The 15052-nt window shown below is 37.7% G+C and overlaps 1 protein-coding gene across 1 annotated transcript in view; it reads left to right on the top strand.

Annotated features, from left to right (window-relative positions):
• Positions 1-11840, top strand: part of NLK (nemo-like kinase) — a 180533-nt gene extending 168693 nt beyond the window's left edge. Inside the window, exons 9-11 of the mRNA XM_006890945.1 lie at positions 8515-8713; positions 9616-9709; positions 11530-11840. Of these exons, the coding sequence (XP_006891007.1) occupies positions 8515-8713; positions 9616-9709; positions 11530-11584 (348 nt within the window). The 3' untranslated portion in view covers positions 11585-11840. The remainder of the gene's footprint in view (positions 1-8514; positions 8714-9615; positions 9710-11529) is intronic.
• Positions 11841-15052: the final 3212 nt, after the last annotated feature.

A 15052-nucleotide genomic window follows, 5' to 3' on the forward strand; every position in this document is an offset into this window, starting at 1 on the left:
TCTCCTTCTATCCTCCTTGGTCATTGTCCAACTCTCTGATGTAGTGTCCTGCTACAAAGGCTGAAGAGGAAGAAAAGACCAAGATGGATGTCAGATGATAATTGCATTAGAACACCAAGAATCCCAAGCTAAAGGACGAAATCAAGCAATTAAAGAGCCGAACAGAAAATTTCAAACGGCACCTCGAGGTGCCAGAGCAAGATACTATAATGAAATGTGCAAAGAGCTGGAGCCAGAAAATCAAAAAGGCCGAATTCACTGAGCATTTCTTAAGCTGAAGGGATTGAAAAACAAATCCAAGCCACGAGTGACAGTACTTAAAGATGCTTTGGGCAGAGTGTTAAATGATCCAAGAAGGATTAAAAGATGGGAGGAGTATACAGAGTCACAGTACTAGAAGGAATTGGCCGACACAGAAGGATTTCATGAAATAACTAATGAACAAGAGCCTGTGATGATGAAGGAGAAAGTTCAAGATGCTCTGAAAGAATTGGCAAAAAACAAAGCCCCAGGAGTTGACGGCATACCAATTGACATATTTCAACAAACAGATGCTGCTCTGGATGTGCTCAGTAAGTTGTGCCAAGAAATCTGGAGGCCAGCCAGCTGGCCAACTGACTGGAAGAGATCGATATTTGTTCCCATTCTAAAGAAAGATGACCCGACAGAGTGCAGAAATTATCGAACAATATCATTAATATCACATGCAAGCAAGATTCTGCTGAAAATTATCCAAAAAATGACTGGAGCAACACATTAACAGAGAACTGCCAGCTGTGCAGGCAGGGTTTAGAAGAGGCTATGGTACTAGGGATATTACAGTTAATGGTAGATGGATCTTGGCAGAAAGCAGAGAGTACCAGAGGAATGTCTTATCTGTGCTTCATTGACTATGCAAAAGCTTTTGACTGTGTGAATCACAACAAGCTGTGGCTAACTCTGAGAGAATCAAAACATTTGATTGTGCTTATGAGAAACCTATACTTGAACCAAGTGGCAATCGTCAGAACAGAGCAAGGATACACTGAATAGTTCAAAATCAAGAAGAGGGTCTGCCAGGGATGTATTCTGTCTCCATACCTTTTCAATCTGTATGCAGAACAGATTGTCTGGAACGCTGGTCTGTACGAGGAGGAATGTGGCATCAGGATTGGTGGAAGATTCATCAACAACTTGCGTTATGCAGATGACACAACCCTGCTTGCTGAAACTGAGGAGGACCTGAGGCGCTGCTGCAGAAGGTCAAGGACTGCAGCCTTCAATGTGGATTGAAGCCCAACATCAAGAAAACAAAGATTCTCACCACTGGGCCAATTGGCAGCATCATTATGGGTGGGGAAGAGATTGAGATAGTTAACAGTTTTAGTTTGCTTGGCTCCACAGTCAACATTCTTGCAGCCAGGAAATCAAGAGACGAATTGCATTGGGATATTCAGCTGTCAGGGACCTCTCCAGAGTACCAAAGAGCAACGACATCAGGCTGGAGACTATGGTACAGCTGATCTGGGCCATAGTCTTCACAATTGCATGCTATGCATTGGAGAGCTGGACAGTGACTAGAGATGATAGAAAGAGAATTGATGCCTTTGAGCTGTGATGCTGGAGAAGAGTGTTGAATATACCATGGGCTGCTAGGAAAACAATCAGGTTTGTCCTAGAGAGGGTGAAACCAGGCTGCTCTTTGGAGGCAAGGACTCTGAAGCTTCATCTGGCATACTTTGGGGATGTTGCAAGGAGGGACTAGTCCTTGGAGAGGGACATCATGTTTGGTAAAGTGGAGGGACAACGCAGGAGAGGAAGATCCTCGATGAGATGGATCAATTTAGTGGGGTAATGGAAGTAGGTGTGTCAGAGACAGTGAGGTTGACACAGGATAGAGCAGGGTTTAGGGCTCTTGTACATAGTGTTGCTATGAGTAGCAAATGACTCAATGGCACATAACAAGAAATATTTATGTAAGCAGACTGCTTGCATATCTCTCTCCTTCCCAAGCTGCTGGTTTATTTAAACTGCTAGCGTTTCATTCAGCTGTCCTTTACCCACCAAACCACCAGGGAGGGCTCCACACTCCATAAAAAGGAGGTAAAGGACAGATAACTTAGCAGGCCTTATGAAAATAACATTTCCTGAAGGAATTTAGTAAAGGAAACATATGTAATACTTAACTATTTTTATCACTGTTTTATAGCTAAGACCAACTGAGATATAGAGATAGATAGATAGATAGATAGATAGATAGATAGATAGATAGATAGATAGATAGATAGATCTAGATACTCTTGCTTTAATTGACCTGATGCATTATTAGTCATGATTTATGTTAAGGATTCTTTTCTTTTTAATTCTGCAGTTTCAGTTAGACCAATTTACTGTTTGAAAACGGTTTCATTCTGGTTTTGATCTGTTCAATTCAGAGTTAGTGATAGAGTAAGGAAAGAAGCAATGAGGTATTAACCTGTTTGGTTTGCTTTATCCTTTAAGGATAGATCATTAACCATAATAAATCCGTTTGTTTAGTCTGAGAGAATTAATTCTTGTTTTGTGGTTCTTCTGTCCTGAAATAATCTGCTTCTGAACTGCCACCTTGGAAGCTCTGACTCAGTCACTTGACTCAGCCTGGCAGGTGTTGGTCTGTGATGATAACCCCTGAGTCAGTTTTCTCATGACAGCAGTTGGAGGATCTGATACAACCCTTAACTCAGATCCTTGAGATATTTTTTCCAGAAGGCTCAAATTCTAATCTTTAGGTTGTAGCATGGGCCTTTAGGCAAATAAAAGGGAAAAAGCAGAAGCCACCAGAGCACAAGACTAAAGAGCTCGGGTTCTTTTATTATAATTAAAATATTGGAAAGGATGAGATATAATAATCAATTTATAAAGATTTAATCAGTTATTATTACCTTGACACAATGAAGAGATTAGATAAATCTCTAGAGCGTTTCATTTAGCTCTTAAAATGTACTGTAAATGTCACCAAATGAAAATTGTATTTAAACCTAGAAATTAATTTTTAATTTTTTTTAGTTATTCTGTATACCTGATCATGTTTCTTTTAACCTAAAAAGTGCATAATTACATTAACACACTTTTTATTTATAAGTATGCTAGAAAGGCTGGATTTTTAGTTATATAAACAGCATAGTTCCCATTACAATGTATGTCAGATCAAATATCTGGAGAATATCAAACATTTTTAACACTTTTTAGTATGCTTTCTTTTATAAGGAATTTTTTTTTTTCATTTACTGACAGTTGTATCTGTCTGTGTCCTTGAACATGAATATGGTTGTACCTTACGCACAGTCAAGGAGTAAAGGCCTTTTTTATATAGTAGCTCCTCAGTAAACTCGATGATGATGATGATGATGTATACCATTGAGTTCGAACCAAACTATTGCTGACCCTCCAGCGGGTTTTCAGAGGCAATTAATCGCACAGGAGGAGATTGTCTGTCGTTCTCCTGCGAAGCAGCTGGTGGCCTTGAACGCACCGGAGCTTCTTGCCACTAGGCCACCAGAGCTATAGTTGAATTATTAAATATACCACAAAGTTGTTACTGTCAAGTAGATTCCAGTTCATGATATCCATGTGTTACAGGGTAAATCTGCCTGTGGAGTTTTCTTTTTCTTTTTTTAACTTTATTTTACTGTAATTTTAACAAAAGTTTACAGAAAAGTTGGATTTTTATTCATTCATTGTTGCACAGTTTTTTCTCCCTTCCCTCTCCCTAGTTTACTTCCACCCCCACATTTTCTTCCCTCCTTCCCCTCCCACCTCCTCCAGTTTACCCAGCAATGCGCCTCTTCTTCCAGGTTGTTGTCATACAAATAATACCTAATCATACATTTTGTAAAAGCATTGTTACACAGTATTTGTTCTTTTGTGACTGAGATATTTCACTCAGCATAATGTTCTCCAGGCTGCCCCATGTTGTGTAATGCTTTGTGAGTTCATTGTTTTTCAGTGCTGCATAATATTCTGTTGTGTAAATGTACCATAGTTTTGTAACCATTCCTTTATTATTGGGCATTTGGGTTTGGGTTACGTCCATCTTTTTGCTATGGTGCATAATGCAGCTGTAAACATGGGTGTGCATACATGTTTTTCAGGCATGGCTCTGGTTTCTTTAGCATATATTCCCAGTAGTGGAATTGCTAGGTCAAATACTATATTTCCAACTTTAGAGAAACTGCCAGGTGGCCTTCCATAGTAGCTGTACTATTTGACACTGCCACCAGCAGTGAATAAGAGTTCCAGTCTCTCCACAGCCTCACCAGCATTTGTTGAACTTTGCTGTTGTTGCTAGGGTGAGATGATATCTCATAGTTGTTTTGATTTGCATCTCTCTAGTAGCTAGGGATTTTGAATGTTTTTTTTTCATGTGTTTGTTTGCCATCCAAATTTCTTCTTTAGTAAGCGGTCTGTTCATATCCTGTGCCCATTTTGTGACTGACTTCTTTTCCTTGTTGAGGTGCTAGTGTATTCTATCAATTTTAGATATAAGTCCTTTATCAGATATGTCATTACCAAATACTTTTTCCCAGTCTGTGGGTTTTCTTCTTACCCTGTTGGAGAAACTTTTTGATGTGCACAGGGATTTGATTCTTAGAAGGTCCCATTCATCTGTTTTATTCTTTCCTGATTGTAGGTCCATGGCTTGTTCTTGGCTAATAGTGTTTACAAGAACAGATCCCCAGGCCTTTGCTTTGTCATACTACTGAGGAGGTTAGAACCACACTCTTTCAGCTTAACAGTCAATTGCAACACTTACGGGTCTTCAACAATAAATAATAGAGTATTATTAATATGATTATTATTAATTTCAACAAAAATGTCTTCTTTTTTAAAAAGTGCCTAAAACAGAATTGATAAACTACTTAGGTGCCAAAAAAAAGAGATTTCTGTAATCTGAGTGTAAAACAGCTTGAACATTTTATCAGGAAAACCATTCTCATTGTACTTTTTTTGTATATAACATCTATATAATAATTTGCAATAAAGATTTTCTAAGCCTCTTTTTCTTTTCTTTTCTTTTTTTTTTTTAATTTTCTTTCATTTTGTTCTATTGTGTCTGTGTTTACCGTCAAATCAGATCTGACTGCTCACAGGAGGAGATTATTCCCCCTTCTCCAGCAGAGCATCTGGTGTATTCGAACCACAAACCTTTGGGCCTGCAGTGTAGCTTCTTGCCACACGGATACCAGAGCTCCCCCTCTTTTTTTTTTTACCACCTCCCCTTATAAATCAGCATTGGGCCAACTCTGAAAAGAAATTAATGCCTTTTAGTGCATCTGTCATATTCTAGCACAATCAGAAACCTTTTTAGACAAAGATATGCACATTTTTCCCCATGACCAGCAAAACCCATATATTATCTTTTATCCACATTTTTCCTACTGACACATCCTTTTAAAAAAAATCTTAACATGATACTTGCACATCTCTTTTAAAACTGTTAATGATGGCTAATGAAGATTCTGTCTTAAAATTATATGGATGTTAATAAACAAAGGATGTTTATTAATGTGGATTAATCTTCAAAGCCAAACCCATTGCTGTTGACTCATGACAGCCCTTCCCGAGGACTCCAAGGTGGTGACTCTTTGTGTCAGAACGCTGCCTCGTCATTTTCCTGCCGAGAGGCTGGTGAATTCAGACTGCTATCACACTCCACCACCAGGATTCCTTTCATTAGTATTAGTAAAGTACTGGTATTAACTAACCGTCGGGAAGCAAACATTTCTTTTGATACATTGGATCCTTATGATTTATAGCATTATAAAAACTAATTTTTATAAACACATAACATTATCATTCTTCTAATTTAGGTAAACATAGAATTTTGCAGTTCTATACTTAGACAAGATGATAGTAGCTTATTTTGGCCAACAAAATTCATAGTGAAAAAAGTTAAATTCAAAATAATTGGGCTTTTTATGAGAAACGAATCAAAAACTTGTGTAAACTAGAATATTGTGCTAGCATTATAAAAATAATATGGCAGTAAAATCAGGAGGAAGATAATTTTTTTTAATTTACTTATTTTTTTAATTTATTTGATTAAATAAGTCATCCCTGATTGACAGTATTCATTACATTGAATAGCACACAGCCATCCATTTTTTGTTTTGTTTTTTTTTGTTATGGTGAGGCTTTGCTTTTTAGCATCTCATCATTAGTAATATGTACTACATACCGTGCAGAATTTGCTGGTATTATCAGTCTCTTATCAACCCCCAAGACACAAATCAGATTTCTAATAATCAAAACCAATAATGAAATCTATTAAAAAGAGAGAGATTTGGCTTTTTATTATTGTGGTGTTAGAGCATAGCCCCTTCATAAGTCGGAGACCACCTGTAATTGGTCCTGTAAAATCATCTGGCACAGGAATACCATGTGACCTCTTTTTACTCTGCAGCTACACTTTTTTGTTAGGTGCTGTTGAGTTATGTCTGACTCCGAGTGACTCTGTAGAGTAGAATAAATGGCACACAGCCTGATCTTGTTGTTGGGCACAAGCAACTCAGATCCCACACTTAGTGACCCGAGGGACAGAGTAGAACTGCCCCATGGGAGCTTTTCTGGCTGTGATCTTTCCGGAAGCAGATCATCAAGTCCTTCTCTTGTGGATCCAGAGGAATATTTGGCCTCTTGCTTTGTAGCTTAGTACTTAATCAAGTTATTTTCATTTTCAGGTAAAGTCGTTCTGTTGGTTTTTTTTTTCTTTCTCAAATCTTTTAAGTTACAACTTTCAACAAGGAAGAGTTCTAAAAGAATCTTTAATTTGTTTAGACAAATGAAAGCAAGCTGATCAGTACAACCAGAATTTGGTGTCCTTTTTGTTCAGTACCTCTTTTTAAATAATTGGTACACACAACATACAGACACCAATCATGCTTTATCAAGGACAGGAAAATGAAAAACTTCCCAACCCTGCATGCATTCTTAAGCCTTGGTGAAAAAAGGCTTTTTCTATTTGCAAGTGATAGCTGATAGAGTCTCTATTTCTGACATCTGCCACTTGACAGAAATGGCTTAATTGCCAGATGATGAAATTAAAACCTAGTTTTCATCATTGCTGCCACTATTTTGGACACACTCAGCCATGCTCAGTCAGAAACAGAAGTTAGCTCCACTAGGGGTCATATTCTCTGTGCAAAAACCACAGAGCTCGTTCACCTTATATGAGACTAATCATGGGAAAGGGAGTTGAGGGCGACGGGTTTGGGGCTGAGTGAATAGCACTGTCAGCCTACTGAGATTTTGGGGGTCTCTTACAGTAGAACTTAATCCCAGGGGAAACCTCTAGGAGTAGTTGTCAAAAGATGACTTGGGCTTATTTTAAAAAAGAAAGGGAAACGTTTACTAGCCAAAAGTGGGAGAAAGTTAAAACTCCACAAAGGCTGCATCACAAAACAGCAAGTGGTGAAAAGAAGGGGGGACACATAACCGAGGTTATCAAATTTACATTCATCTGCTCATAGTGAATAAACAGCAGCTTTCTTTCTGATTATGATGTCCTTGAAATTCCCAACATGTCTTTTAACTTCAGCACAGCAAAAATGTCAGATAAAGTTGTGGTTTTGGAGGGAACCCACGATTATGGGAAAATATTTAACATTTTCTTACTTGGCATCAGAACAAGTCAGGATGACCCAGTTATTTTGTAATTTATTTAAGGGTGCAGAGAGGTTCTGTGTAATTTTTGTGTGTTGTGTCAAGTGCTTGACGATACTGGAAGTAGGGTATGTGTTTGGTTTTGTTCTACTTTATTGAGTCCATCTTTAAATTCTTTAAAACTTTCCCTCAGTAATGCTTATGTCCACTGGGCTTAAAAGAGGGGCATTGCTTTTCTTTTAAATGAAATAGTGAGTTTAAAAACATTTGTGCAAACCTAAAACGAGGTTTTAACTGTTGTGATTCAAAGTGTCACAAAACCACAGGCCGGGCATGTGGACTCAACCCCAGGATCTTCAGGCTGAGCTGGGGTTAGCAAATGACATTCAGACCATTATCTGCTACAGCAGCTTGTAAATGTGTCTTTGCCCTACAGTCTGTTTGGTATTCTAAAAGAAACTGTGTATCAAGCAGCTTTTTTAAACTGTCATTTTAAGTACTGGTTACATTTTAAATACTAAATACTGGAACATATTTAGAAAATAGAGGCTGTTATTTAAAATGTAAACTTCTCCCCTTCAACACATTTTGAAATGTCATGATATTTGTCATTTTTGATTCTGTATACATCTGTTTCAAGGTGGGAACGTGTCAGAATCTTAAGGGAAAGTCACTCCGCAGTGCTGATGGTGGTAGATGCCCACAGCAGTTTGCTGTCTTAAGTCAGATGCTCCCCCTACTGGTTTGTTACTGCCTCTAAATTCCATTCTCTTTCTTTGCACGGATGCACTGGAAACACATACTAAAGCAGTTACTGTGTCTTGTGAAAGATCCTTTGTGAACTTTTATGTTTATCTGTAGTGTTGATGTGCTGGTCTCTAAATTTGATTTCAGTCCAAAAGAATATCCGCTAAGGATGCCTTAGCCCACCCCTACTTAGATGAAGGGCGACTACGATACCACACGTGTATGTGTAAATGTTGCTTTTCCACCTCTACTGGAAGAGTTTATACCAGTGACTTCGAGCCCGTCACCAATCCCAAATTTGATGACACATTTGAAAAGAACCTCAGTTCTGTTCGACAGGTTAAAGGTAAGTTTCTTTAATTGGCCTTTGGCCAAGCAAGGTGACTAGTATTCTTTTTCCATAATGTGGCCCTTGAAGGGCCAAGATCTGGACACGTGACCAAAGCTTCATATACTTAATTTATAACCTTGCATGTAGCTGTATATCCACGGCACATTTGCCAAAAAAGCCATGTTACAGAGATGCTGATTTAATCTAGAGGAACATCAGAAAAAGGCATATTTTGTTCTTATTTTCAGAGCTGACTCGTTTAGTGAATAAAAATATATTTAATGTTTATTAATTTTCATTAAATGAAATATATGGGAATTCTTTCTTACATAGTGTGCAAAGTTCTAAAAAAAGATAAAAAAAATTCCTAAATGGATTCCTTTTTTTAGATACTGAAAGAAACATCCTTTGATGTCATTAGCTACTGTAAAATGTTCTGGCATCATCTCATATTGGGGTAGGAATAGGAATTACTATTAACTGGAATTCTGAATGCATCTCTTATAGCTTGTTAGGGAAGACATGACGGTTCTCACAAAGAAACTAGCCCAGAGTTTTAAGTAATTTTTTAAAAGGCAAGTAATCACCCATGATGCCAATCTGTGGAATCACGCTTAAAGTTACAGACCATTTTAGTGGTCCCACTGCTGGGACTCCAATTCCTGTGATGCAGACTTTGAATTTGTGTCAGTTTGGGTTTTTTTTTCTCAACTATCAGCCTGGTCTCAGGAAAGTTCAGCTGGATTATGCCTGATAGATGACATATGTGTTTGGTTTAACTGAACCAGTAAGGGGGTGGGGTGGGGTGTGTGTGTGTGTGTGTGTGTGTGTGTGTGTGTGTACTAAATCAAGTTAGAATCCAGGGCTGTCAAGCCTACAGGTGGACCTGAGTTACATGAGGTTTGCTTTCTCCGCAGAAATTATTCACCAGTTCATTTTGGAACAGCAGAAAGGAAACAGAGTGCCTCTCTGCATCAACCCTCAGTCTGCTGCTTTTAAGAGCTTTATTAGGTAACTATATGCATATAATCTAACACTGCTATTAGAATTTAAAAGGTGCCAGTATGATTTTGCAAGTTAGAGTTAATCTTGGGGCCCCCATGTCCCTGCCTGTATAATCTCTGCAAGCAAGGAAATTCTTATATTTTGTTTATGGGTAAGTTGCTGGTACAGTCTATTTAGAGGAAGCATCAACAGGTTTATTGGTTTGAGCTGCCTCAACATCATCCGTCCTTGTTTCACCTTCATCTTTTCCTGTAATCCCTGAATCAGTCAGAACCCACTTAGCAGAAAGAAGCCAAGCTAGTATTACAAACAGAGGAAATTTAATAACAAGAATTATCAATTAGGAAAAGATGATTAACGACTAAAAGGCCCTGGAGTAGAGTAGCAAATGGCAGAAAGCAGCCACTCCATCTGGCCTGGGGAGAACAAACAAGGATTTAAGAATTTGGAAAAGGCCCCAATTCAACCAAGACTCTTTGGAGAGAGCAAGGCAACCAGAGGAACATGAACTTGAGGGTGGTGGAGGAACTTGCCAAAGACGTGGAACCTATCCTTGGATCTATTAGATTGCAGGAAGGTTTACCTGAGGGTGCATGGAGAACCCTACTCAGAGGGCCTCTTCCTGGAGCTAGACTTTACGGTGTCCTTCCAGCGCCCTCTGTTGACAAAAGCTAATAACATCATGCCAGATGGCAAATGAGAGAAAAAAACCTCTACATTACAAAATAAGGCAGAGAAATATGGATTTGGATCTTTAAAGTCAAGTGACTTTCATTTCTTTTATGTATTTTTTTGTGCAAGAATTAAGTTGCATTTTTACTTCCCTATGTTGATAAATTACTTGGGCTATTTCCCCTTCAGCTGGGTATGTTAGCACCTTTCCACTACAAGTCTTCATCCTGAGCCCTAGGGAACCATAGTGGTTGCACACACAACCCTCAGAATTTATAATCTAGGTTGTAGTTAATAATATCCCGATATATGGGTAATAAATGGCAAGTTATCCATCCTATTCAACTTAGACATGATGGAAGAATCTTAGGACGCTCATTCGAAATAGGTCCTCATTTCTCATGCTTATTGCCCGTGAACTGACCCGTACTAACCCACCATTAAGTTTTCAAGTTTGCAAATCGCATAAGAGGAGATTGCCCATCCTCAGCTGTGAAGGCTATTTTCCTAGGTGGTTATAGATTTTATTTTTTCTAGATGGCTAGCATTTACTTTGTTTAACAGTAGACACTGAAAATCACTTTATATGCATTGTTTTATGTATTCAGCACAGTAACCTATGATAGTACTATCCTCATAGAGACAACATTGTTCCTTTTTCAAATAAGGCTGTTCAGGTTTAGAAAGGTTAAGAAACTGTCAGTGTCCTACAGGCAGTGAAGGACAAGCGCCTTTCAGACCCATGTATGAGCCACCTCAGTATTTATCCTTAAATGTATACTAACAATTTGGGACAAATTCAAATTTAAAGTGTTTTTTGTTTTGTTTTGTTTTGTTTTTTAAAAAACATCCCTCAAAACGCAAACTCAGGGCAACAGAGTTGGAATTAACCCAGAGCTGACCCTTCAGCAGGTTTTCAGGGCAGCACTGTAAATCAGAAGAGAGTGCCCACCTTCTCTCATGAAGCAGCTGGTTAGCTCCACAATGGTCTCAATAACTCCTCCATAGTCTCTCTAGACTGTGCTTAGAAGAAATGAAAATCAAAGAGTGATCATAACATTACAGTTGTTCTTTTTTTTTTAAGAGGAAAAACAGTATTGAATTGCCCTTTTGCTCATTGATGTGTTACAGCTAATTTCTCCTCCTCCTTCTAGTTCCACTGTTGCTCAGCCGTCTGAGATGCCCCCATCTCCTCTGGTCTGGGAGTGATGGTGGAAGATAATGTACTACTGAAGATGTAATGTAGCTTTCCACTGGAGTCTGGGATTTGCAATTCTGGAGGTTAATCATGCTTGTACTGTAATTTTACTAATGAAGTTTTAAATTAACAACCACTACTTGTATGATATGAATAATATTTAGAAATGTTACTAGACTTTTAATCTTGTAAAGTGGTTGTGCTTTTAGAAACATATTTTACCCAGAGTTGCACATGTTTTATGAATTCAGTGCAGCTGTTATGGCTCACCTCAGAACAAAAGAGAATTGAACCAAATTTGGGGTTTTGGGGTTTTTTTTTGGGAGGAGTTGTTTCTTGGGGTTTTTTTGTTTTGTTTTTTTTTTAATGAAGTGAGATTGTTCACACACCTATACACACACACGACAGTCATACATTTTGATATTTGAGCCATTCCTGAAGATTTGGGGTTTTCTAAAACTAAAGAACCTAGAAACCTTGCCTGCGACCAATCATGGAGCCACGTGAGCTGATCATGGCTGCACCTTTGGGGCAGGGGGTAGGGGCATGCCACCTAAGGATCCAGCCCTATAATTATCTTCATTAGAGCCGTGACGGTGATGTGTGCTGTCTAAAATCAAATGTTGTGGGTAGAGAGAATGAGTTTGTGACTAGGAGAGACTAAACCTTCCCCTCCCTTACCCAGTATAAATATATATATATATATATTTAATCTATTTTTATTAGAAGTTTTTCTGCTCTTTCTTACATAAAAGAACCCCAAGGCATGCATCTTTCATGTGTGTAAATAATTCATTTCTGGGCTAATTTCAAAAAGAATCCCAATATTGCTGTATAGAGAGAGAACTAGCTTGCACATTTTAGGTCTGTAAAATTTTGTGAGACTTTTCCTGCACTGGACAGTAAAGAGAAAAAAAATTTTTTTTGAAAAAAAAAATTAAAAGCTAAAAACAAATTTTAAAAAAAAATTAAAGCCACAAAAGGAAAAAAAAAAGGCACATAGGGATCATGTCAAATGTGTTTGTGTCCTTAGGCAAAGCTGTGGGAGTCTTGAAATGTCACAGTAGTAAATAACTTATTACTTTTTGACAAATTCTTTTTTCTGTTGGAACACTGAATTCTTCTGTGCATATGTATATATGAATACAAATTGAAGGCCTCTACCTCCTGGAGTTAGACAACTTGGCTTGTTTACCTCCACATGCTGATGATTATTTTTTTTTTAAGTTCAATGTGGAGACTTGAAACTTGAATGTCCCTTCCAATTTTTATATTAAAAAAAAAAAAGACAAGAAAATCGAAGATTGTTTTTCACCTGTACAAGGTATACTGATGGATCGTCTTAAAATTGGTCTAGGGAAAAACCTTGGTGTGTGTTATGGACAATTAACTGTTAAAGTTATTGTAAGTTATCTGTATTTAGCAGAGATTTTTCATCTTGAGTGATCTGAGCTGAATTTGAAGACTATTAATAAGTTATGTTTGGAAGTTTTAACTTCAATGAAGTAATTATTTGCTGTGAACGAAACAAACAATGAATTACTAAACAAAGATGGTGCAATATCTTTGTTTTTTTTTATGAGGCTCCTGAGAATCAACCCAACTGAAGCATTTCAATTCACTTGAATGAGAAACGTGTTTAGTATCAAAAGAGCCCAAGAAGACACTGGTGTGAAAGGTACAATCTCAGAGGTTGGTCAATTATCGTGGCACACTTACTGGTCACTTTGTACAATGTAGATTTGAAGTACAGTGGTGAAAACATTAAATGTGACATTTGGAAAAAAAAAGTGTCATCTGTATTATTTCCCTGGTTTTGTTTCTCTTCAGTACAGCTTCTTTCCTAACTTGGCAATGCTTTGAGATATTTATTTATATTTCTATTTTGATATTTGAGGAAACTAGTTTTTATTTAAAAAAAAAAAACAAACTTTTGCAAAAACTTGTATCTCATCTATAAGCCCAGATTTCTTTACTAGACACCTACAGGAAATTTCCACATGGATATCCGTAGCAACCTCAAATGTATCATTAATCATTTTCTTCCCCTACAACTTCATTGTTGTTATTAATTATTCTCACATCTCCCCTCTTTTCTTCCCTCTTCCTTATTTCATAGGATCTCTATGAGTCATGGTCAACCTGACAGCACCTCAAAATAGCAACAACAATAAACCTAGGCCAGACAAGCAAGGCCATCCTTAGGATTTCATGTGGAACTCTGGAAAGGAGGGAGGTACGAATGTGGGAGGAGGGGTGGGGTTCAAGCAGAGTTGACCAAGGCTGTAGCTACATCTCATTCCCATTAGGACCTAGTGCCAAGATTGTGCTCTTGGAAATGGAATATCGGGTTTTGTCGTGGTGGTGTTTTTTGTTTGTTTTTTTTTTTAAATTTTCCTTATACCGGGCAATTTATTTTTATTTTTATTGTATTGTATTGTATTTTGTGTGTGTGTACCATCAAATCGGGTCTGACTGGTACAGGAGGAGATTGTCCCTCCTTCTCCAGCAGAACATCTGGTGGATTTCAGTTTTGTGCCTCTGGGATTGCAGTGCAGCTTCTTGCCACTAGGCCACCAGAGCTCCCTTTGGGTTTTGTCATTTTGGTAGCTGGTGAGTTAGAAGAGTATAACTCAAGTTAGAGTACTCCCCCACTTGCCAACCCTGAAACCTAGGCCTAAGCTTCAGTGGCGACCCAGTTTTATACACTGGGAACCAGAGTCCTTCACCTCCCATCTAAGCACCAAGATTCATGGAGTTCTCATTGTATTGATTAGCTTTTGATTTTGAGTTGTCTTTAATATTGTTTAATAAAGATTTTCTTTTCATACTATGAGGGAAAAGCAGAGTTTAAATTCCTTGGTTAAAGTATTAGATGCTATAAAATCTTTTTCCATTTTGGAGTCAGGACTAAATTGGAGAGACTGATTTTACTTAGCGGATTGGATTTGCAGTTTCTCTTGTTTTAACGTAAAAGATTTTGAGACCACATCAGTGGCAACTATTTTCGCCTATGTTTTTTTAAGTGAGTTTTATCAGCTCATGGACAATGCCTAGACACTTGAGAAGAAGGGATATGTGACAGTTTTTCAGGTTATTGTTTTAACAAGAGGGCCTTTGCTAAGAGATCTGGGCCTGTAGTAAGTAGCAGATTTATATGGTCTCTTGTCTTAGAGAAATGTTGTGCGTAGGGCTCTGAGTAAGAAAAGGTTGATTTCTTGTTATACTACCACTAAATTTTTCAAAATTTCTCATCCTCAAAAGCTACTCTACATCAGTTCTTGGGAAAATCATGTCTGCTGTTTTACTTAATTTTATAAATGAAGTATACATTAGAATTATGATGCATGTTTATCCTTCCAGGTAGGGGGAATCTCTTAAGTAAGGCTATATGGAAAGCCTTTTTTTTAATTATTAAAATGTTTTAAATATTTTGCATTAGTAAAATATTCACATGGAACAACCAAAACAATGATGTA

This window comes from Elephantulus edwardii, unplaced genomic scaffold, assembly GCF_000299155.1.
Source record: "Elephantulus edwardii isolate Elephantulus edwardi_28Jun2011 unplaced genomic scaffold, EleEdw1.0 scaffold00094, whole genome shotgun sequence".
In the NCBI taxonomy this organism is placed as follows: Eukaryota; Metazoa; Chordata; class Mammalia; order Macroscelidea; family Macroscelididae; genus Elephantulus; species Elephantulus edwardii.